This window comes from Aythya ferina (genome assembly GCF_964211825.1).
Source record: "Aythya ferina genome assembly, chromosome: 3".
In the NCBI taxonomy this organism is placed as follows: Eukaryota; Metazoa; Chordata; class Aves; order Anseriformes; family Anatidae; genus Aythya; species Aythya ferina.
This window is the reverse complement of record NC_140298.1, coordinates 35,286,761-35,302,313: the sequence shown is the minus strand read 5'-3', so window position 1 is coordinate 35,302,313 and position 15,553 is coordinate 35,286,761. Positions and strand designations below refer to the sequence as shown.

General features: G+C 46.6%; 1 protein-coding gene across 5 annotated transcripts in view; it reads right to left on the bottom strand.

Annotated features, from left to right (window-relative positions):
* Nucleotides 1-8,868: 8,868 nt before the first annotated feature.
* The window catches only part of DAAM2 (dishevelled associated activator of morphogenesis 2), a 193,933-nt gene continuing 187,248 nt past the window's right edge, over nucleotides 8,869-15,553 (bottom strand). For all 5 annotated transcript variants that reach the window (XM_084515887.1, XM_084515888.1, XM_084515886.1 and 2 more), the window contains one exon: nucleotides 8,869-15,156. In XM_084515887.1, coding sequence (XP_084372013.1) covers nucleotides 14,941-15,156 — 216 coding nt within the window. In that variant the 3' untranslated portion in view covers nucleotides 8,869-14,940. The remainder of the gene's footprint in view (nucleotides 15,157-15,553) is intronic.

The window sequence follows — 15,553 nt, the reverse complement described above, 5'->3', positions numbered from 1 at the left end:
CACCTTGCATGGCTGACTTGGGTTTCCCCAAGCAACAACTGTTACAGATACCATTGCTTCTTCAATAGCCTCAGCAGAAGAGGGCAGAGTTTATCCTCAAATTCTGGACAGCCTGCGCGAAACCAGAAGATCTCCATCCTTCTAAGCTGTTCCCACACAGACTTAGTCTCAAACTTCTCTCCTCTATACCCATGACACTTCCAGGGCACACAACTGAAAAGAGGCAAGGCCAGCAAAAGCAAGGTTTCTGGTTCCACTGTGAAGGGCAGCTTGGCTGCAAAGCGTGCCCAAGTGACAGGAGGCAGGGGAGGAAGAGGGGAAGACAGCAAAACAGCCGGGCAACTGTAAAGTTGTGTTAATATTATGCTTGGAAAAAACATGTGCCAGCAGATACACAGCTGCTCCGTTACTAGTGCCTTAGGCCAGTTAGCAGCTGGTACAAGTCATGGCACAGCTCCATCGCCAGCAGCGGAGCTTCACAGCCTGCTACCAGGTAGCATCTGCTCCAGAGGGAGAAGGGTTTCAGCTCTGACTTCCCACTACCACTGCTTTCCAAGTCCTTAAAGAACAGCCTGTTTAATTAATGGGGTCATTCCAGCACTTGAGAGTCTCCCCATGTGCAAAGTTGCAGCTGAGCTGGAATTGCTGCTGTCCCGGGGCAGCGCGTGGGGCTGCATCCTCCCTCCCCTCCAGCCACCTCCCCGGCTGCCACCCACAGCCTCTGTGCTTCCCCACCCAGGGCCTGACGCTGAATGGAAACGTTTTAGCTCTGTGCGGCTCATTTGGCTTCTGCAGATCAGCTCCTGGGGCCATCCTCAGCCCAGATCCAAGAAATAAGCGGAGCTGAGGGGAGGGAATCGTTTCTGCTGCCCTTGAAGCCTCTTCTCTCCTATTGCAGCTGGCAACTCAGAAGGCTCCATCCTGCCAAGACTGAATCTTAATTGGGTTCAGTGGAAACACAGGCTGCTGCTAGGGCTGCCGTGAGCCCCACCTTGTAGGGAACACGGGCAGAGCTCGCCTGGCCCCTCAAGAGGGTTTAGAACAAATAAATAAATAAATCTCTCCAGAGCTGTGGTATCAGTGGGAGCCACGGGCTGAGGAGGAGAGGAGATGGCTTAACCAGGCAGTTCACAGAGCAGCCATGAGGAGGAGCAGGCAGAACCATGGCTGTGGAAAATCCTCCCTACCCTGGCAGCCCTCAAGAAAGGGAAGCCACCAGCTCGCCCAAGGGGCGGCCAGCAGCCCCCAGGCCCCGCAGTGAATTCATAAACTAAACCTGAACACACAAAACCTATCACATTTTTGCACAGAACACTCCTCCCGAGGGCTGTGGGGATACGAAGGACAAGATATGCTTGTCTTCTTACACAGGAAGGGGCAGAGCAAAACCTCTTCAAGCATCCTTGCCTGCATGACAAGAGGATGCTACATAAAACTTTTTCCAAGCCACAGATGCCAATTTCAAACCCAATTGCTAAAAAGACTGTTGCCAGAGCTCACTCATACCTCTGCGATTAGGCACAGTCTAGCCACCCCTTTGGCTTTGAGGAGGCACCCAGAGTGCTGCTGCCAACTCCTAATGCACCCAAGATGGGTGCTCCTGACCTAATTTCCTTAAAAGCACAGCATCCCGTCAGCTCTGCCACCGTATTGTCCCAGCAGCAGCAGCATGCGGTGGGAGGAAATCCACAACAAAGCCAGTAGCCAGGGTAATTTTAACACCATTTGTTCCATCTAGCAGATTTTAGGTACGTCAGAGGAAGGCCATCACAGTAAGATCTTGCTCAGACCGGGAGCCCAAGAGCTCTCCCTGCTGATTCAGGGCAACAGGGTTACAATCGGCTTATGCAACAGATGCCATGCAGGCATTTCAGAGCTGCTGGACCCGAGAGTGCAAATGGGCCCTTGCTCTGGTAAAATGGCTTTAACAGGATTTTCCAGCCAGCAAGCAAGCTTTGACAGACACACCCAGGACACTCAGCCATAAGCAACACAACTGCGTGCAGAAGGCTCTTGGCCAGCCAGACTGGGAGGGGTATTTAAACACAAGTTTCTTGCATTCATCTTTATAGCCTGCTATTTCCCCCAAGGCTTGCCGAGGATGCCTAGGAGCACATCCTTCTGGGATGTCCCAGATGCAGCAAAGGCATGGACAGTAACACTTAGCCGATGGCTGGTAAACCATAGCTGTTGCAAACCTACTCCAGAGAACTCTAGCTGAACCCCAGCAGCTGGAGGCGTTTTCATTTCCACTTCTCTGAGGCTGGTATTTCAAGGTGTTTTTATTTCTTTTTAATCAATGCACATGGCCTGCTCAGGAGGGGGTCGAAGTAGGGGAGGGAGGCAATGCAGCCACTGTATCTGCACAAAGTAGTTCCACATGCAAGAGAAACAGGGCTCGACTTGCTCGGTGCGTGTTTTGCAGTGTGGTTATGGGCCATCATTCCACCTCGACAAAGCTGTTATTTATTTACTTAAAGACTTGCATTCCGTGGAAAAAGATGCCCCAAGATAGCACTGTGTTTCTAAAATTAAACCCAGCTGGCTGGAGCAGGCGAGCGAGCACTCCGGTGCTTCACCAGCAGCAGGAGCAGGGCTCCCCACGTCCTGGCCTCCCCTCCCTCACTGAACTTGACAAGATCTCCCCATGCCCTCAGCCAACAGCGAGGCAGCTCCTGGGGTGCAAGGCTTGGACTGAGCACCTCACGTGAGAGCAGGGGTACCACCACATCCTACGGTGTGGGATGAGGTCTCAGTAGCAGCAGTTCACTCCCTTCACCTCTCACTCTGCCACATGACAGCAGACATCCCACTAGATGTCTGACACAAGTCCATGCATGGCTGGGAGAAGTCCTTTCACAATTTGTGGGAACAGGTCACATTCCTGATCCCCAACTCCTACCCAATCTGGCCAAGATCTTCCTCCACTTCATGGGTTGCTGGGAGCTCCCTCTTTACAGCAAAGCTCATCCATCCCTCACTGCTGTAACCTAAGTTAAGAAACCTGTTTTAAACGTAACCATTTATAGAAGGGAAGAGTGCAGAGCCCAAGTGTTCCTCCACCCTGGCCTGGCACCAGCAAAAATTTCCCCTGCAGACACACTTTTGGCACCTGTTCCCCTGCAGACACACGTGCACAGAGGCCATGTTCACATCAGCGAGGAGCTCAATGGGGAAACGAATACTTGGGCCTGTCAGAGCAGCTGGTGCTGGAGCTGCTGTTCAGGGGTTTTACTGCAGCCTAGATTTAGCCTCCCCCCTCAGACAAGATGTCTCCACACACACACATGATTGCAGCTTGCTGAAGGACCGGCTGGTCTCCAGTTGAGCCCCTGCTTCCATTGGGGCTGGGAGCACCTCTGAGGCATTTGGGAAGCAAAGCTGCTGGGGTTAGCAGAGGCAGCTCTGTGAGGTTTGGCCCCAAACCTCACTGCTCTGTGCCAGGGGGCCCACACAGAGCGAGAGTAGAGAAGCATAACCTGGGCCCAGAACCAGCAGTGGAAGAGACAGAGACGGCTGGTGGAGGCCAAAGAGCAAGGAGGGGGAAATGGCGGAAGTGCTGGCAATGCTGTGGAGCCACTGACCCACAGGTGCACAGAGATCCCCCATTGCCCAAGCACCATGCCCTGTCCTGGACACAGGCATGGAGCAGAGAAATGGGCCCTGGCATCCCACATAGCTTGCTGGGACCAAGGCAGGAAGAAGAGGACAGTCCTACTGCTACAGGCCTGGACCACGACCCAGGAGGACCTGACCACAGGGCTTTGGGCCAGACCAACACGTTGTGCTTGCTAAGTCATTCAAATTATTGTTTGCAGATGGGGACACTATTCCAACCTTCCCATTGCTCCATGCACTTGGCAGTGATCACCCATGATCAGATCTTCAGACTTGAGTGCTTCATGTCTGACATATATCTGGAAAAGTTAATATTTGCCATCAAGTTAACATGGTTGCTTTTAGCAGATATGGCTTCTGCCCCTCAGCTTCTTCCAATTGTTTAATGAAGATTTCACCTTTCTGCCTCCCAAGGAGAAAAATCCACTTCCACTAATGACAGCCTAGGTCCCATTTCAGTGACTGCAAAAGGCACAGGCAATTAGTAGTGGTAAAGCTCCTTGCAGAGCTGATGGGAAGTGCTGGAAGGAGTAAGAAAGAAGACAACTGGCCACCACTCCTCCAAGAAGTTCTCAGGAAAGAGCCTACTCCTCATCAGAGCTCAGCTATTTGTATGATTATGTTCAGTCGCCCATAATTATACTGGTTCTGCTCTGTGCAGCACTGTCAGCGCTACTGATCCCTGTCCAAGCTCCTGCTGTCTTTCTGTCTTGATTAGGATGCCAGCCCGGGTTAAAAATTAGAGACTGAGATTGTTTCAATATCTGATTTAGCCCCTTTCTCCTCCCATCCCATTTTGGGTTTGGGACGTGCCAGTCAGCATCCCCTGGGAGAGGGTTAATCAGGAACAGATTGGCAACTGGCAGCCGCCTCACAAGGACAAGTCCCATAGCTAAGATCAAGCTGATGTCTCCCCCTTTGACCTTGTTGAAAGTCCAAGACATGCCTGCTGATGCAGCCCAGCACTGACACCCCAGGAGCTGGCACAAGATCAGCATCCCCAAGGCCACAGCCAGCTTGGTCCCAATGTCACATTGCCTCAGCTCTGGAGCTGCTTCAGCAGTGAAAGGCCATGTGTCCCCACTGGCCCCAGAAGCAGCTTCAGCTCTCCAGCTGCAGAAGTTGCTTCCTCCCTGCTAAAGGACAAGCTTTCATTCCAGAGACCAGAAGAAGGGAAGATGATTTGTTATTATTTTAAAAGAGCCACATTTTACATGTAAGAAGGTTCATACCAGGGATGATCTTCTGCAAGGGGCTCTAACCAGAGCCCAACCTCCAGCAGTTGCTACTGCCACAGAGAAAGGGCAGCAAATCCTCCTGAGGCAAGTAGCAAAGGGCCATAGTGACAAAGAAGACAAAAGGGGGGCTCCAATGTTGAGGAGCATCAGGAGCAAAAGGTTGCTTACAGCAGAACAAGGCATGGCACTGAACAGTTGTTACCCTGTTTGGGAGCCCAGCTGGAAGGAAAACCCTGCCAAACAAAAAAACAAAAACAAAAAAAAAAAAAAAAAAAAAAGAAACACTACCTTTGGGTGTTAATTGAAATAAGAGCAGATCCAGACTTGCCTGGGAAGACAAACAGCATCCAGGTTACCTGAGGAAAGTCTTGTCCAGTTAAAATCCTGAGGTACCACAGTAACCCCTCATAACTGCTTCCACTGTATCACCATGATGGTGGACAACTGGCAAAGGCTTTACTATATAACACAGTAGACATGACACTATAGATAGCACTGACAGACATTTCAGCCAGACAAAAGCCTTCTTCCACATCTTGCACAGTTCAGTAAGTTATGATGTCCTCTTCATACTTTTTCCTCCATTTTCTGGTTGTTATTTTTCTAGCTAATGTAACTACAGGCACATTCTGCTTTTAAGAGCACTGCAAGGACTTGCCTCAACACTACAGTACTCCACATCTAAAATAAAGTGGGCAAAGAGCATTTCCTTGGCTCCCACATTAACTTAAGCCCAGCATTTGAGTGGTGACCCCAAGGGTTTGATGTTGTTGTGGTAGGAAAATGCAGCAGCCCTCCCCAGAGGAAAGCCCCCAGCGCACCACAAACCCTCTTTGGGCCTGTGGTTGCCATAACCTAAGGCAGTAGCTGGTGAAGAGGGGAAGAGAGTCAGGACCAAACCTACCCATCCTTTCAGCAGAAGCAGCGAGGAGACAGGGAAGGTTTCTCTCACCCCCATCTCCACCACCCAGCAAGTACCTGAGCCATCCCTGAAGCCACAAGCTCGGGTGCCAGAGGCAACATTCCGCAGTGCTCTGTCAGGGATTTCTGCCTCCACTTCACAGGCAGATAGGCAGGCCCAGGTGGCACGGTCACACCGACATGCTCTGCCCCAAGTAACCCCAGCTTTATAGTCCAGAGGCAGACCCTCAGCCCGGGTGCTGTGGGTACCCTAGTGAGAGCGGGCTTGCAGGTACAGCCCAATGGCTGCAGGACCTCTGCTTGGATTTGCAACTCATACAAAGGTTCTCCAAGACCAAGTGAGAAGAAAGACTGTCTTGGAGGGACAGTGGCAGCAGCACAATGAAGCGCTTAGTTTAAATTTTACCATTAAAAACAGAAAATAAACAAGCAAACAAGAGTCTACAGCCACTAGTATAGATACTAGTAACTATCTAAGTATCTCAAGGAATAGGCCCTGCAGAGACATACAGCTGCCCTGGCCCAAAGCACTGAGAGTGGGCATGGAGCTGCTCCCCTAGGCAGGCCAAGGGTGCCTGGTTCCCCTGTCCTCGCCCCAAGTGACCACAGGCAGTGGGAGACCCCAGGGAGAGGCAGTAAGCGCACTGGAACACCTCACCATATTCACGTAGTTTTTCATGCTTTGATCGTGGCTGAACAGGGTTGGGCTTTGTGTTTTTTTTTCTTCCCCCTTATGAACCAGAAGGCTCCTCCTCATTAATTAAGCATAGGAAGAAAGAGGGGAGCGGACAAATATTTGTCCTTAAAAAAGCAAAAGTTAACCCTTTGAAAGAATCCTTACTTGCAGAAATATACAGACTACAAGAAACAGATTAAAACCAGGTATGCCAGACTGACATCCTATCCTGTTTTATTCCTCCTCTGCTTCATTCTCTCATCAAAGCACATGTGAGCAAGGTATTTTGCCTTCTTAATGCATCATTTCATTACTATCTCACATGAAAATTCAGTCTGACAGGCTGATAGTCATAAAGATGAGCAGACCCTTCCCCTGCCCCAATACAAAAAAAAAAAAAAAAAAGTAAATAAAATCATAAGTATAGAAAAAAAAAGTCAGAAGAAGAAGACAGGGAAAAAGAAAGACAGACAAAAGAACCTTCCCTCCTGGTGAGAGTCTGACCAAAGTAGAGATAAACAGCAGCTATGTCTCAGTGGCAACAAAAAGAAGCCATCACAGAAACATGTAATGAACAAACAAAATCTAGTACAACAACCTTGAAAACCTTCTGGGCTCTAGGAGGAAGTGAAGCAGGGGGGCAAAAGTTTTTCATTATTTTGTTTTCAAGCAAGAGAAACCAGTTCCCAAATGGCTAAGCAGATTTCTAACAGAAAAATTCCTATCTGCTATGGCAGAGATAACAGTCATCTTTGTTTAAAGAGAAGCCAAAGGTTAAAGAAAGGAGAAACCAATGAATAATAGATCCTCAGACTTTCCCAGCAAGGGAGAAGAGCTCCCCTTATACTTCTCACTGCCACTCACTCACGGCAGCTAAACCCTGATGCTAGCTTTGCTCAGAAAAAAAGCCAGGAGGCACTTACCTTGCTTCTGCACAGTGATGACAAGGACAGGCAGGTCCATGGCCATAAGGAGAAGCCAAATGAGAAGACTGAAGGAAACTTCTGTAGGAGAGCCATCCTTTAGGGCAGAACAGCAGCCCCTTGCTGTGGACTCCAAAACCAGCCAAAATATTAAAGAAAGAAAAATCTTCTTCCTATAATTCCAGTAGGATACGTCTCTGTTTGCACAAAGCAGAATGAAAATACTGCTGGGCTTGACCTCCAAGAAGAGGAAAAGCAATGGTCTGGCCTCCTTTACTGCAACTCAAGGAAAAGAGACAGGCAAGTCTCTGCATTTTCATTTTCTCTCTGCCACTCACATCCTGCATGAATTTCAGAAACATCTCTTTGCGTCTACCTTTGCATCTGTAAAACAAGAACCTTATAGCAAAGACTCAAAGCAAAGCCTGACTTAAATAGAGAGTCCTTTCAACATGTACAAAACAAGAGCTTTCCCATGCAGCACTCAGAGCCCCCACCTGCTGTCCATTGGCCCTCAGCTTGTGCAAGCAATTATCCCCTGATTCCTTTTGCTCATTGCCATGGCCCTTCCCACCTGAGAGCCAGAACTCAGAGCAGGGGCTTTGTTTGAGGTCCCTGGAAGCCATGCACTGCAGGAGTATGCTGCTCAGCCAGCAAGCCCCCCCCAACAAAGCTAGGCACCAGACTCACCGGAGCTCACAGTTAAAACATCACCCCTTGATGGGCTGAAGATAAACATGAAAAGTTGCGGCTTAAGGATGAATTTTGTCAGCAAGCTATTTCTGTGATCAGAGACAGGGGGATCTGTGTGTAAATGAACCAGCTGTGTCTAAGATGAAAATGAGGTTCTGCCCTTGAACTCCAAGGAATTCTTTGGCATGTCCCTTCATTCACCCGCTCGTCAAGCGCACACAGATTAGCCCTAGCTCTTATATGCCTCCTGCCTGCACTGCTGTTGCATCTAACTCCTCTCCCCCCTCACCCCCCGCATCTCTGAAGGCTTTAGGCCTGATGTTGGCTCTCCCGGCTTCTTTTCTTATTTAACTCCTGCCTTTGAAGCCATCGTCTCCTCTCAGTCACACTCTTGCAGTGAGTTTATGGCCAGCCCTGCAGCCTTTCCTGCTGGTGTACTAGCATGTCCACATGTGGATTATGAGCTCTTAGATAGCAGGCTTTTTTTTTCTTTTTTTTTTTTTTTTTCTTTTTTTTTTTTGTTTTTTGTTTGTTTGTTTGGTTGGTTGGTTGTTTGTTTTGTTGTTTGGTTGTGTGTGAACCCCAGTGTTGCCTGTTGTTCCACCTTGCTGCCAGAATAACCTGTGAAGTTTCTCACCAGCTCTGCAGTGCCTTTGTCACTTGAAGAGCTACAAGCTCTTGACCAAAGAGAAAGACCTAGAGCCAAGCAAAAAAAAAAGTATACCCAGACCCCAACTTACCTTTAAGACTTTCCAGCAAAAGCACACAAAATGCACACAAAGAAATTACTGAGACACAGTGGGGGCAATATATCTTTAATTTTTTTTTTTTTTGCTTTTGGTTTTGTGTTTTTTTTTTAGTATTACAGTATATTCTTATAAAAAGATACAGATAAAAAGGACACTACAGGATTTGTACATTTAATTCACTTATAGTCTTAAACTGACTAAGAAATGAGGATACGCCAAGGCATTACAGCAGCTTGCAGCCTCCCACTCAGTAAGCAGCACTGTACTTTCCAAGCTCAGCAGGCAGGGGCACCTCCCAAAACGACCTGCAAGTTTCAAGCTGAGCAGGCTCGCAGGGGTGGAGGGTGCATGAAGATGGAGATGGTTTGGAAGGGAGAAGTGTTGAGTGTGGTACCTGGTGTCCCTTTACAACCTAAAACTGCGAAGGCTTCTAAAGAGCCTTTTTAGGGGGAAGTGTAAAGATGGGGAGGGAGGGGTAGGTTGTGAATGACATGCCATAGAGACTTTTCTAGATAAGCTACGTGAGAGCTCCTAGCAGTGGACAGCTGAAAGGACTTTTGCAAAAGCCCTTCACAAGCTCCATGGAACATCTTGTGAACAGCCAAAGCTGTTTAAAGGAGAGTTTTGATCCAGATGCTGCTATGAATTATGCTGGTGTAAACACAGAGCAACTTGTACTGGGTATACTGGATCTATTCTATATTAACACCAGTAACATAAGACTCTGGATTGCAAGATCTACTGAGCATCCAGACCCTCTTTAGAAATTAGGTGCCATAACACCTTTCTAAACTGATGGCACCCTTCTCAGCAGGCACAGCGAGCATAATCTGGCCAGCTTTAGGAGATTTGGGTCATCAAAACTACTCCTTAGAGTAGCAGATAGGTTTAATATATATATATATATATAAAGTCTACATTTTTAGTTAGCCAAATTGTGGTACCTAGATTGGTTTCTTCATCCTTTAATAACAGAAGTAAAGGTGGCCAATGGTGGCTAACTCTTTGGATAGCAGGCAATCAGAAATCTCCCAAGTCCAGTACAGAACCCAAGGAGTCATCACTAAACACGTAGTGATTGCTAGAGAGTTCATGGGTACAAAACTAATCTGCCAAAAAACTTTGTTTACCTGGATAATCTGAGGAGGTGGAGTGGAGGAGGAAAGAGGGAAAGTAGCAAAAATCCTTCTTCCTTGGCCCTGAAGATGTGAAAGAATCTTAGCTCTGAGGAAGGAGAACTGTCCAAGTTTGTCCCACCAACATGTTAACTCTGGTGAAAAGTTACAGGGCATGAAGCACTTTTGCACATCTCTCAAAGCTTCTCTGACATTAAAGACAGAATTTGGGTTGAAGGGTGAAGTTTGAGCTAGCAGCTGTGCAGTTTTGCTCTTCTTAATCTTCTAACCATAACTGATAACAAGAAATTTATTTTTTTTTCTTTAGGAAGTGTTCTAAAATAACCCACCTGCATCAGTTCACCACATGCTTTAAAAGCCACGTCTTCCCAGGTTGAGTATCACTGGGGCAGAGTGATTATGATGAAAGCAAAAGGGAATTTTTCCCCTCTGTCCCTTCCCACACCAAGGCTGCTCACAAACAGCCCCTCACCTGGCTCAACTTGCTGCTGAATAGCCACGCTGGCTGTCTCGCTGGTGTAATGCCCTGGCACGGTCTCAATAGTCTTTGCTGCAATGCAGTGTATACATACAAACATAGCAAACTAAAATAAGGCAAAATAAATAGAGGTGTCAGATTTACAGGTTCCCCTTAGAGATTCCTAAAACCTTTTTTTTTAAAAAAAAAAAAAATAATAATAATGTAACCCCCAAACAAAAAAGAAAAACAAAACAACAAAACAACCAACCCAGAAACAAAACTGCATATATCATGTACATCATCAACTGTACAACTGATTTCCTTTCCCCTCAAAGAAACTCCTGACACAAGCTTCTCCATGCAACCCAGCTCAGAGTGCGAGCTTTCCTAAAAAAGAGGAAAGATTCAGCCAGTGGGGCTGACCATTGTGGAAACACCTGCCCCACAGTTCTCCATCAGGGCCCTTTACAATTCCTTTCCCTTCCTCAGACACTGTGAACACATTACAGAAAAGCTTCAGAAGGATGCTCAAGTTGTCTCTCTAGCGGGGAGTCTCTCTCCCCGAACATTAGTCCTGCTTCTGCTCTTGTAGGGAACCGGTGCCCAGACGATAGCTATGCTGCACAGCATGGAAGGGCCTCACTGCCCTGAAGTCACTTTACCTTGTAGTGTTGCCAAAGACTTATGGCCAACTGAGAGGAGTGACACAAACCAAAGGGAGTGTGATGTGTGTGTGTAGGGGAGTTCTGCAGTCTTTTCTGGGGTCATCCTAATGCAATCTGCTTAAGAACAGTGCAGAGACATGCAGTTAAGTGAGGGAGCACTAAACTTCTACGGGCAAGATTTGGAGAATTAGAAAGCACCTCCTCTTCTAGGTGTGAAGAACTTCACCATAAAGTTAGCAACAACTACACTTCTGTAGGAAGAGTAACGCAGAACAAGCCCTCAATTATAACCTTCTGTTACACTTTTCTTCCTCCTCTACTTATTTCCAAAGACAGAGTGATTTCCACGTAAAATGCTGGTGCTAGGCACAGCTGCAAGGACAACAGCAGACTTTGGTTCTTCTCTGTCTCTCAAAGTGTGGGGAAGAGGTTCTGCCTCAGTGTCCTGACTGCTTGCCATACCTGTTCAGGCTGTGTTAGCACTAGAGGACAAGTAATAAGATTTTCCTGTCTTCTTGAGCGCTAAGCAACTCTACCACAACCGCATATGAAGAACAGAGCATAGATGCACTCACGGCACCCAAGGGACTAGAATCAAGGACAGACTTGGCTTCAGCAAAAATCTGAAGCCAGGCCCTACAGCAGAGCCAACTTTTTCCTTATCTCCTGTGTGGCCAGCCCCATCTCATATGGTAGACATATTAATGGGCCTCTCTGCCTGTCACCACTTCAATGAAATAACTGCTTGCCTCAGTGAGTAATCAAATGCTTTTCATGAACATTCACCATGGAGTGCACAGCCAGGGGAGACTGTTTAGCACGCTGAAAGAAGCCTTCAGCCACCATCACAGATTCAAACCAAACGTCTGGGGCTGTGGAGTGCTAGGAAAGCTGAGCTGCAATGAAACAGGGGCATGGCTCTGGGCTGTCTGTCAGTCCCACTAACGTATCCCACAGCTGATTTACAGGAGTTGTACAATCTCTTATTACTGGTGTATGAATCGAGGAGGTGGCAAAGCTACAGCAGCTTTCTTTGACTCTGTCAGTGTGGCTGGAGCGCCGCGTACCATCACACAACTTTTCAAATCAGGACCAAACTGTGTACACGAACGGGCAGAGGGCTTAGCACTCTCCCTGCTTTTGCTACATCTGTGGCCTGGCAAAGTGACTTCAGTTGCAAAAAGCACACCACAAACCTGGTTTGAAAAATACCAGAAGGGGGGTGCTGTATTTATATTCAAGGGTTTTGCCCTGAGCTGTTTCTTCTCTAACAGCACTGCCATGCTGACAGCCTGCTTTATCAAACAAGTACCTGGGGAGCAAGCAAGCAGCCATGAGTTTGACAGAGCCACAGGTCACATCTTCTTGCACCAGGGCTGACCTTGGCACTACACCTGAACTTCTGGGTAAGTCCTAAAACCAAGGAGAATGAAGAGGGGAAAAATCTACAATGTCCTAATCCCTAAAAACATCATCTTTGGAATTCAGGGATTATCAAAATCTAAACTCAACTGTATACCAATTTGGCACATATTATCACCTCTCATATGGCTTACATGGCATAGGTTATATGGCATGCTTTAAAACAAGACAAACAAAACAGGGCTGGGATATAGCATGTCTACTTCGGGGAGCAGCAAGGAGCTTGTTAATATAATTTACAAGAGACATTTCTAAAAATCCATTTTGTAATTTAAAATAAAAATGCTTAAAAAAGTGAGAGTTTTTCTTAAACTTTCAAAAACCTTTAAGAAATACAGTCTTTCTTCTACAAGGTGCTTGTGTCCGCTGCAATGGATATTGCTGTTAATAGCTAATCCCAGAAGGGGAGTGGGATAGTAAGGGAGGAGAATGCACCCAGCTCTTGTAAGATACCAGCTCTTTACGATGAGTATTATACAGAGGCGCGGCAGTCTGGAATGTTGTAAATAGGGAAATTCTGGGGTGGGAGACTCGAAATTCAGTAAACAATGAAACATTAGAGTTTAACAATTCTGACTTTTTTGCTTCTTTCCATAGTTTACATAATTACTTTAGTGTTCAGAAAACCACCGCAGTTGGTTTCTCCAATATTGGTAGTGTGTAATACTGATCAGGCAGCGTGCATGGCAGAGAAAGTTCTGTTCTGCAGACTCCGTGCAGAGCCTGAGGTTAAGTGACATTCAGAGAAAAAAATCAAACCAAATGATTAAAGTGACTGATGGAGTTTTTTTCAGTTCCCTGGGATTCCTTGACATTTGGCGCTGTTTACTGTTGATGCATAGTTTGTATGTGGTGGGCCCCTCTTCTCAAATGTTCTTGTTTTCTGCTCGTCTAGGAGGAAGAATCCATCACCATTTTTTTCTTTTCCCTCTCCAGGGATGATAATCAAAAAGGAAGACAAGATTTAGAAAAAAAAAAAAAAAAAAAAAAAAAGGTCACAACAGCCTGCATAATCCAATCCCTTTCCTAGAGCCATGAAGATGCACCAAATTCATAATTCAGTCCTCTTCTTGGGGTCCTCTGCTTTTTCACTGTGTGCTTCATACATGTAGCTTAAATGCAATTTTATTTTTTTTCTTATGAATTCACCCATCTCCAAAGCCTGCTTGGCTTACACAATTTTGTGTCCTCCTGAAAAAAGTTCTTAGTTTTCCTTACAGGACCTTCCACTGGTTCACGCTAAATAATCCCTTCTAAATGGAACAGGCCATGGGCTCCACAGCTCTCCTTTGACACCATTTATATCCTAGTATACTATGTGATTCCCCTAAGGAGGAGTGGGGTGTGTGCAGTGAAGGTCAGCCTGTTAAACAGAAAGTCCAGTCCATCCCAACAGCAACTGCAGCTAGCATCAAGTGGAAAAGAAATCTCATTTCTTGCAGCTTTTGGCCCCGTTTGCTTTTTGCCACTTACGACCTGTGGATGATACAGGGGAGCTCCCAGATTCCATTGTGCTCCACTAAGAAACCTTGCACAAACAGGTAAGAAATGTTCAGTTGTTTCCTTCCCACCCTCCAGCAATTACAACAGGCTCCACAATCATATAGGTGTAACTCCAACATGCCAGTGGCATAGTTTTCTAAACAAAAGCCAGAACTTCTTTCCTAGAAGAGGCATTTCATCACTTTGAGGCTCTACCATCAACAAGTTCCAGAAAATCGTTTCTAGAAAAGCAGAATCCAACAGACTTTTGCAAAACGTTTTATGTCGATCCTGATTCTTGAATTCCATTTTCTTCCAGAACCGATTACTTCCTTCTGAGCATCACTTGCATTGGACAATGTAGGTCACACAAAAATACTGTACAGAACATGGTATCAAAAGCATTTTTCAGGCTCTAATCAATATGGCTTATAAAAATCCAATTCTGGGAGGGAACTTGTAACCTCAAAAACCACATCTTGACAAGCCCCCGAAGGCCAATCTAGATCCTGAAGAAGCAACAGGTGTTTACAGAGCTCTTCTGAAATTTGTCTTGCTTATTATCAGCAAGATGGAGATCGTAGCACATTTTAACTTTGGCACACAGAAAATTATCTTTCTCCAGCTGTGAGGCAGTCTGCAAGGCCCAAGTACTTTCTGTCATCACCATGAGGCCTTTGATGACACAATAAACTCCCAGAAGCAAATCTGTCGGCTCTGCGTGGCCCAGTCACAGACCCTGCTGGCTCCACAGAGGCACTTTTATAATGGTTCAAATTAGGAGCACAGAGGGGGGATGAGAGGAAAGCTGATCATGGAAAGGTAATGTCTCTAGCCACAGACCAAAGAAATCCTTTGGGGCAGCTGTCAGCCAGGAGCCATCACACACATCCATCTTCCTTGTTTTGCACTTTTTCATCACCTTCTTTCGGTTGATTATTTTTCTTTCTCTTGTAATTAATAATTTAGCTTTGTCACCACCCGCTCCCGGCTTGAATCTAAGCCTTGGTTCCCCGAACGCTTGCGGTTACGCTTGAGCTTGGATAAGTCTTTGTCAAAGACTTCACCCGACCTTAATGCTGACACCAGGTCATCAAATTCCCCGGTTTCTTCAGAGATGCTTCCTGCTTTCGCTTTCTTTTGTCGCCTCTCTTTTTCCCTTTGCTCTTTCAGCTGTGGAGAAAGACACATTTAGGTTTTAGGATTAGCTGACCAAGATGCCAGGTCACTACATACACTGTGTCAAGGAGTGGCTAAGATGTGTTAGTTTAGGGAAAAAAAAAAAAGAAAAAAAAAGAATCAGGATCCTATCCACAAGGCCATCACCTATGCCAAGGGCAACAGACGAGCATGCTGGGCTTCCCTTCTTCTGCAGAGGTGAGCAGAGAGCAGGAGAGATGACGAATGAGTAGCACCTTTTATTTGCCACACAAAGCATTACCATCCCGCAGCAAAAAGGACACATGGCAGCACCTACTGTGCTCACAATACCTAACGTGGTGAGTTTAAAGTTAGTCTGATGTGTCTGCACAAACCAGTCACTACTATATTCACAAACAGCTCTGCACCT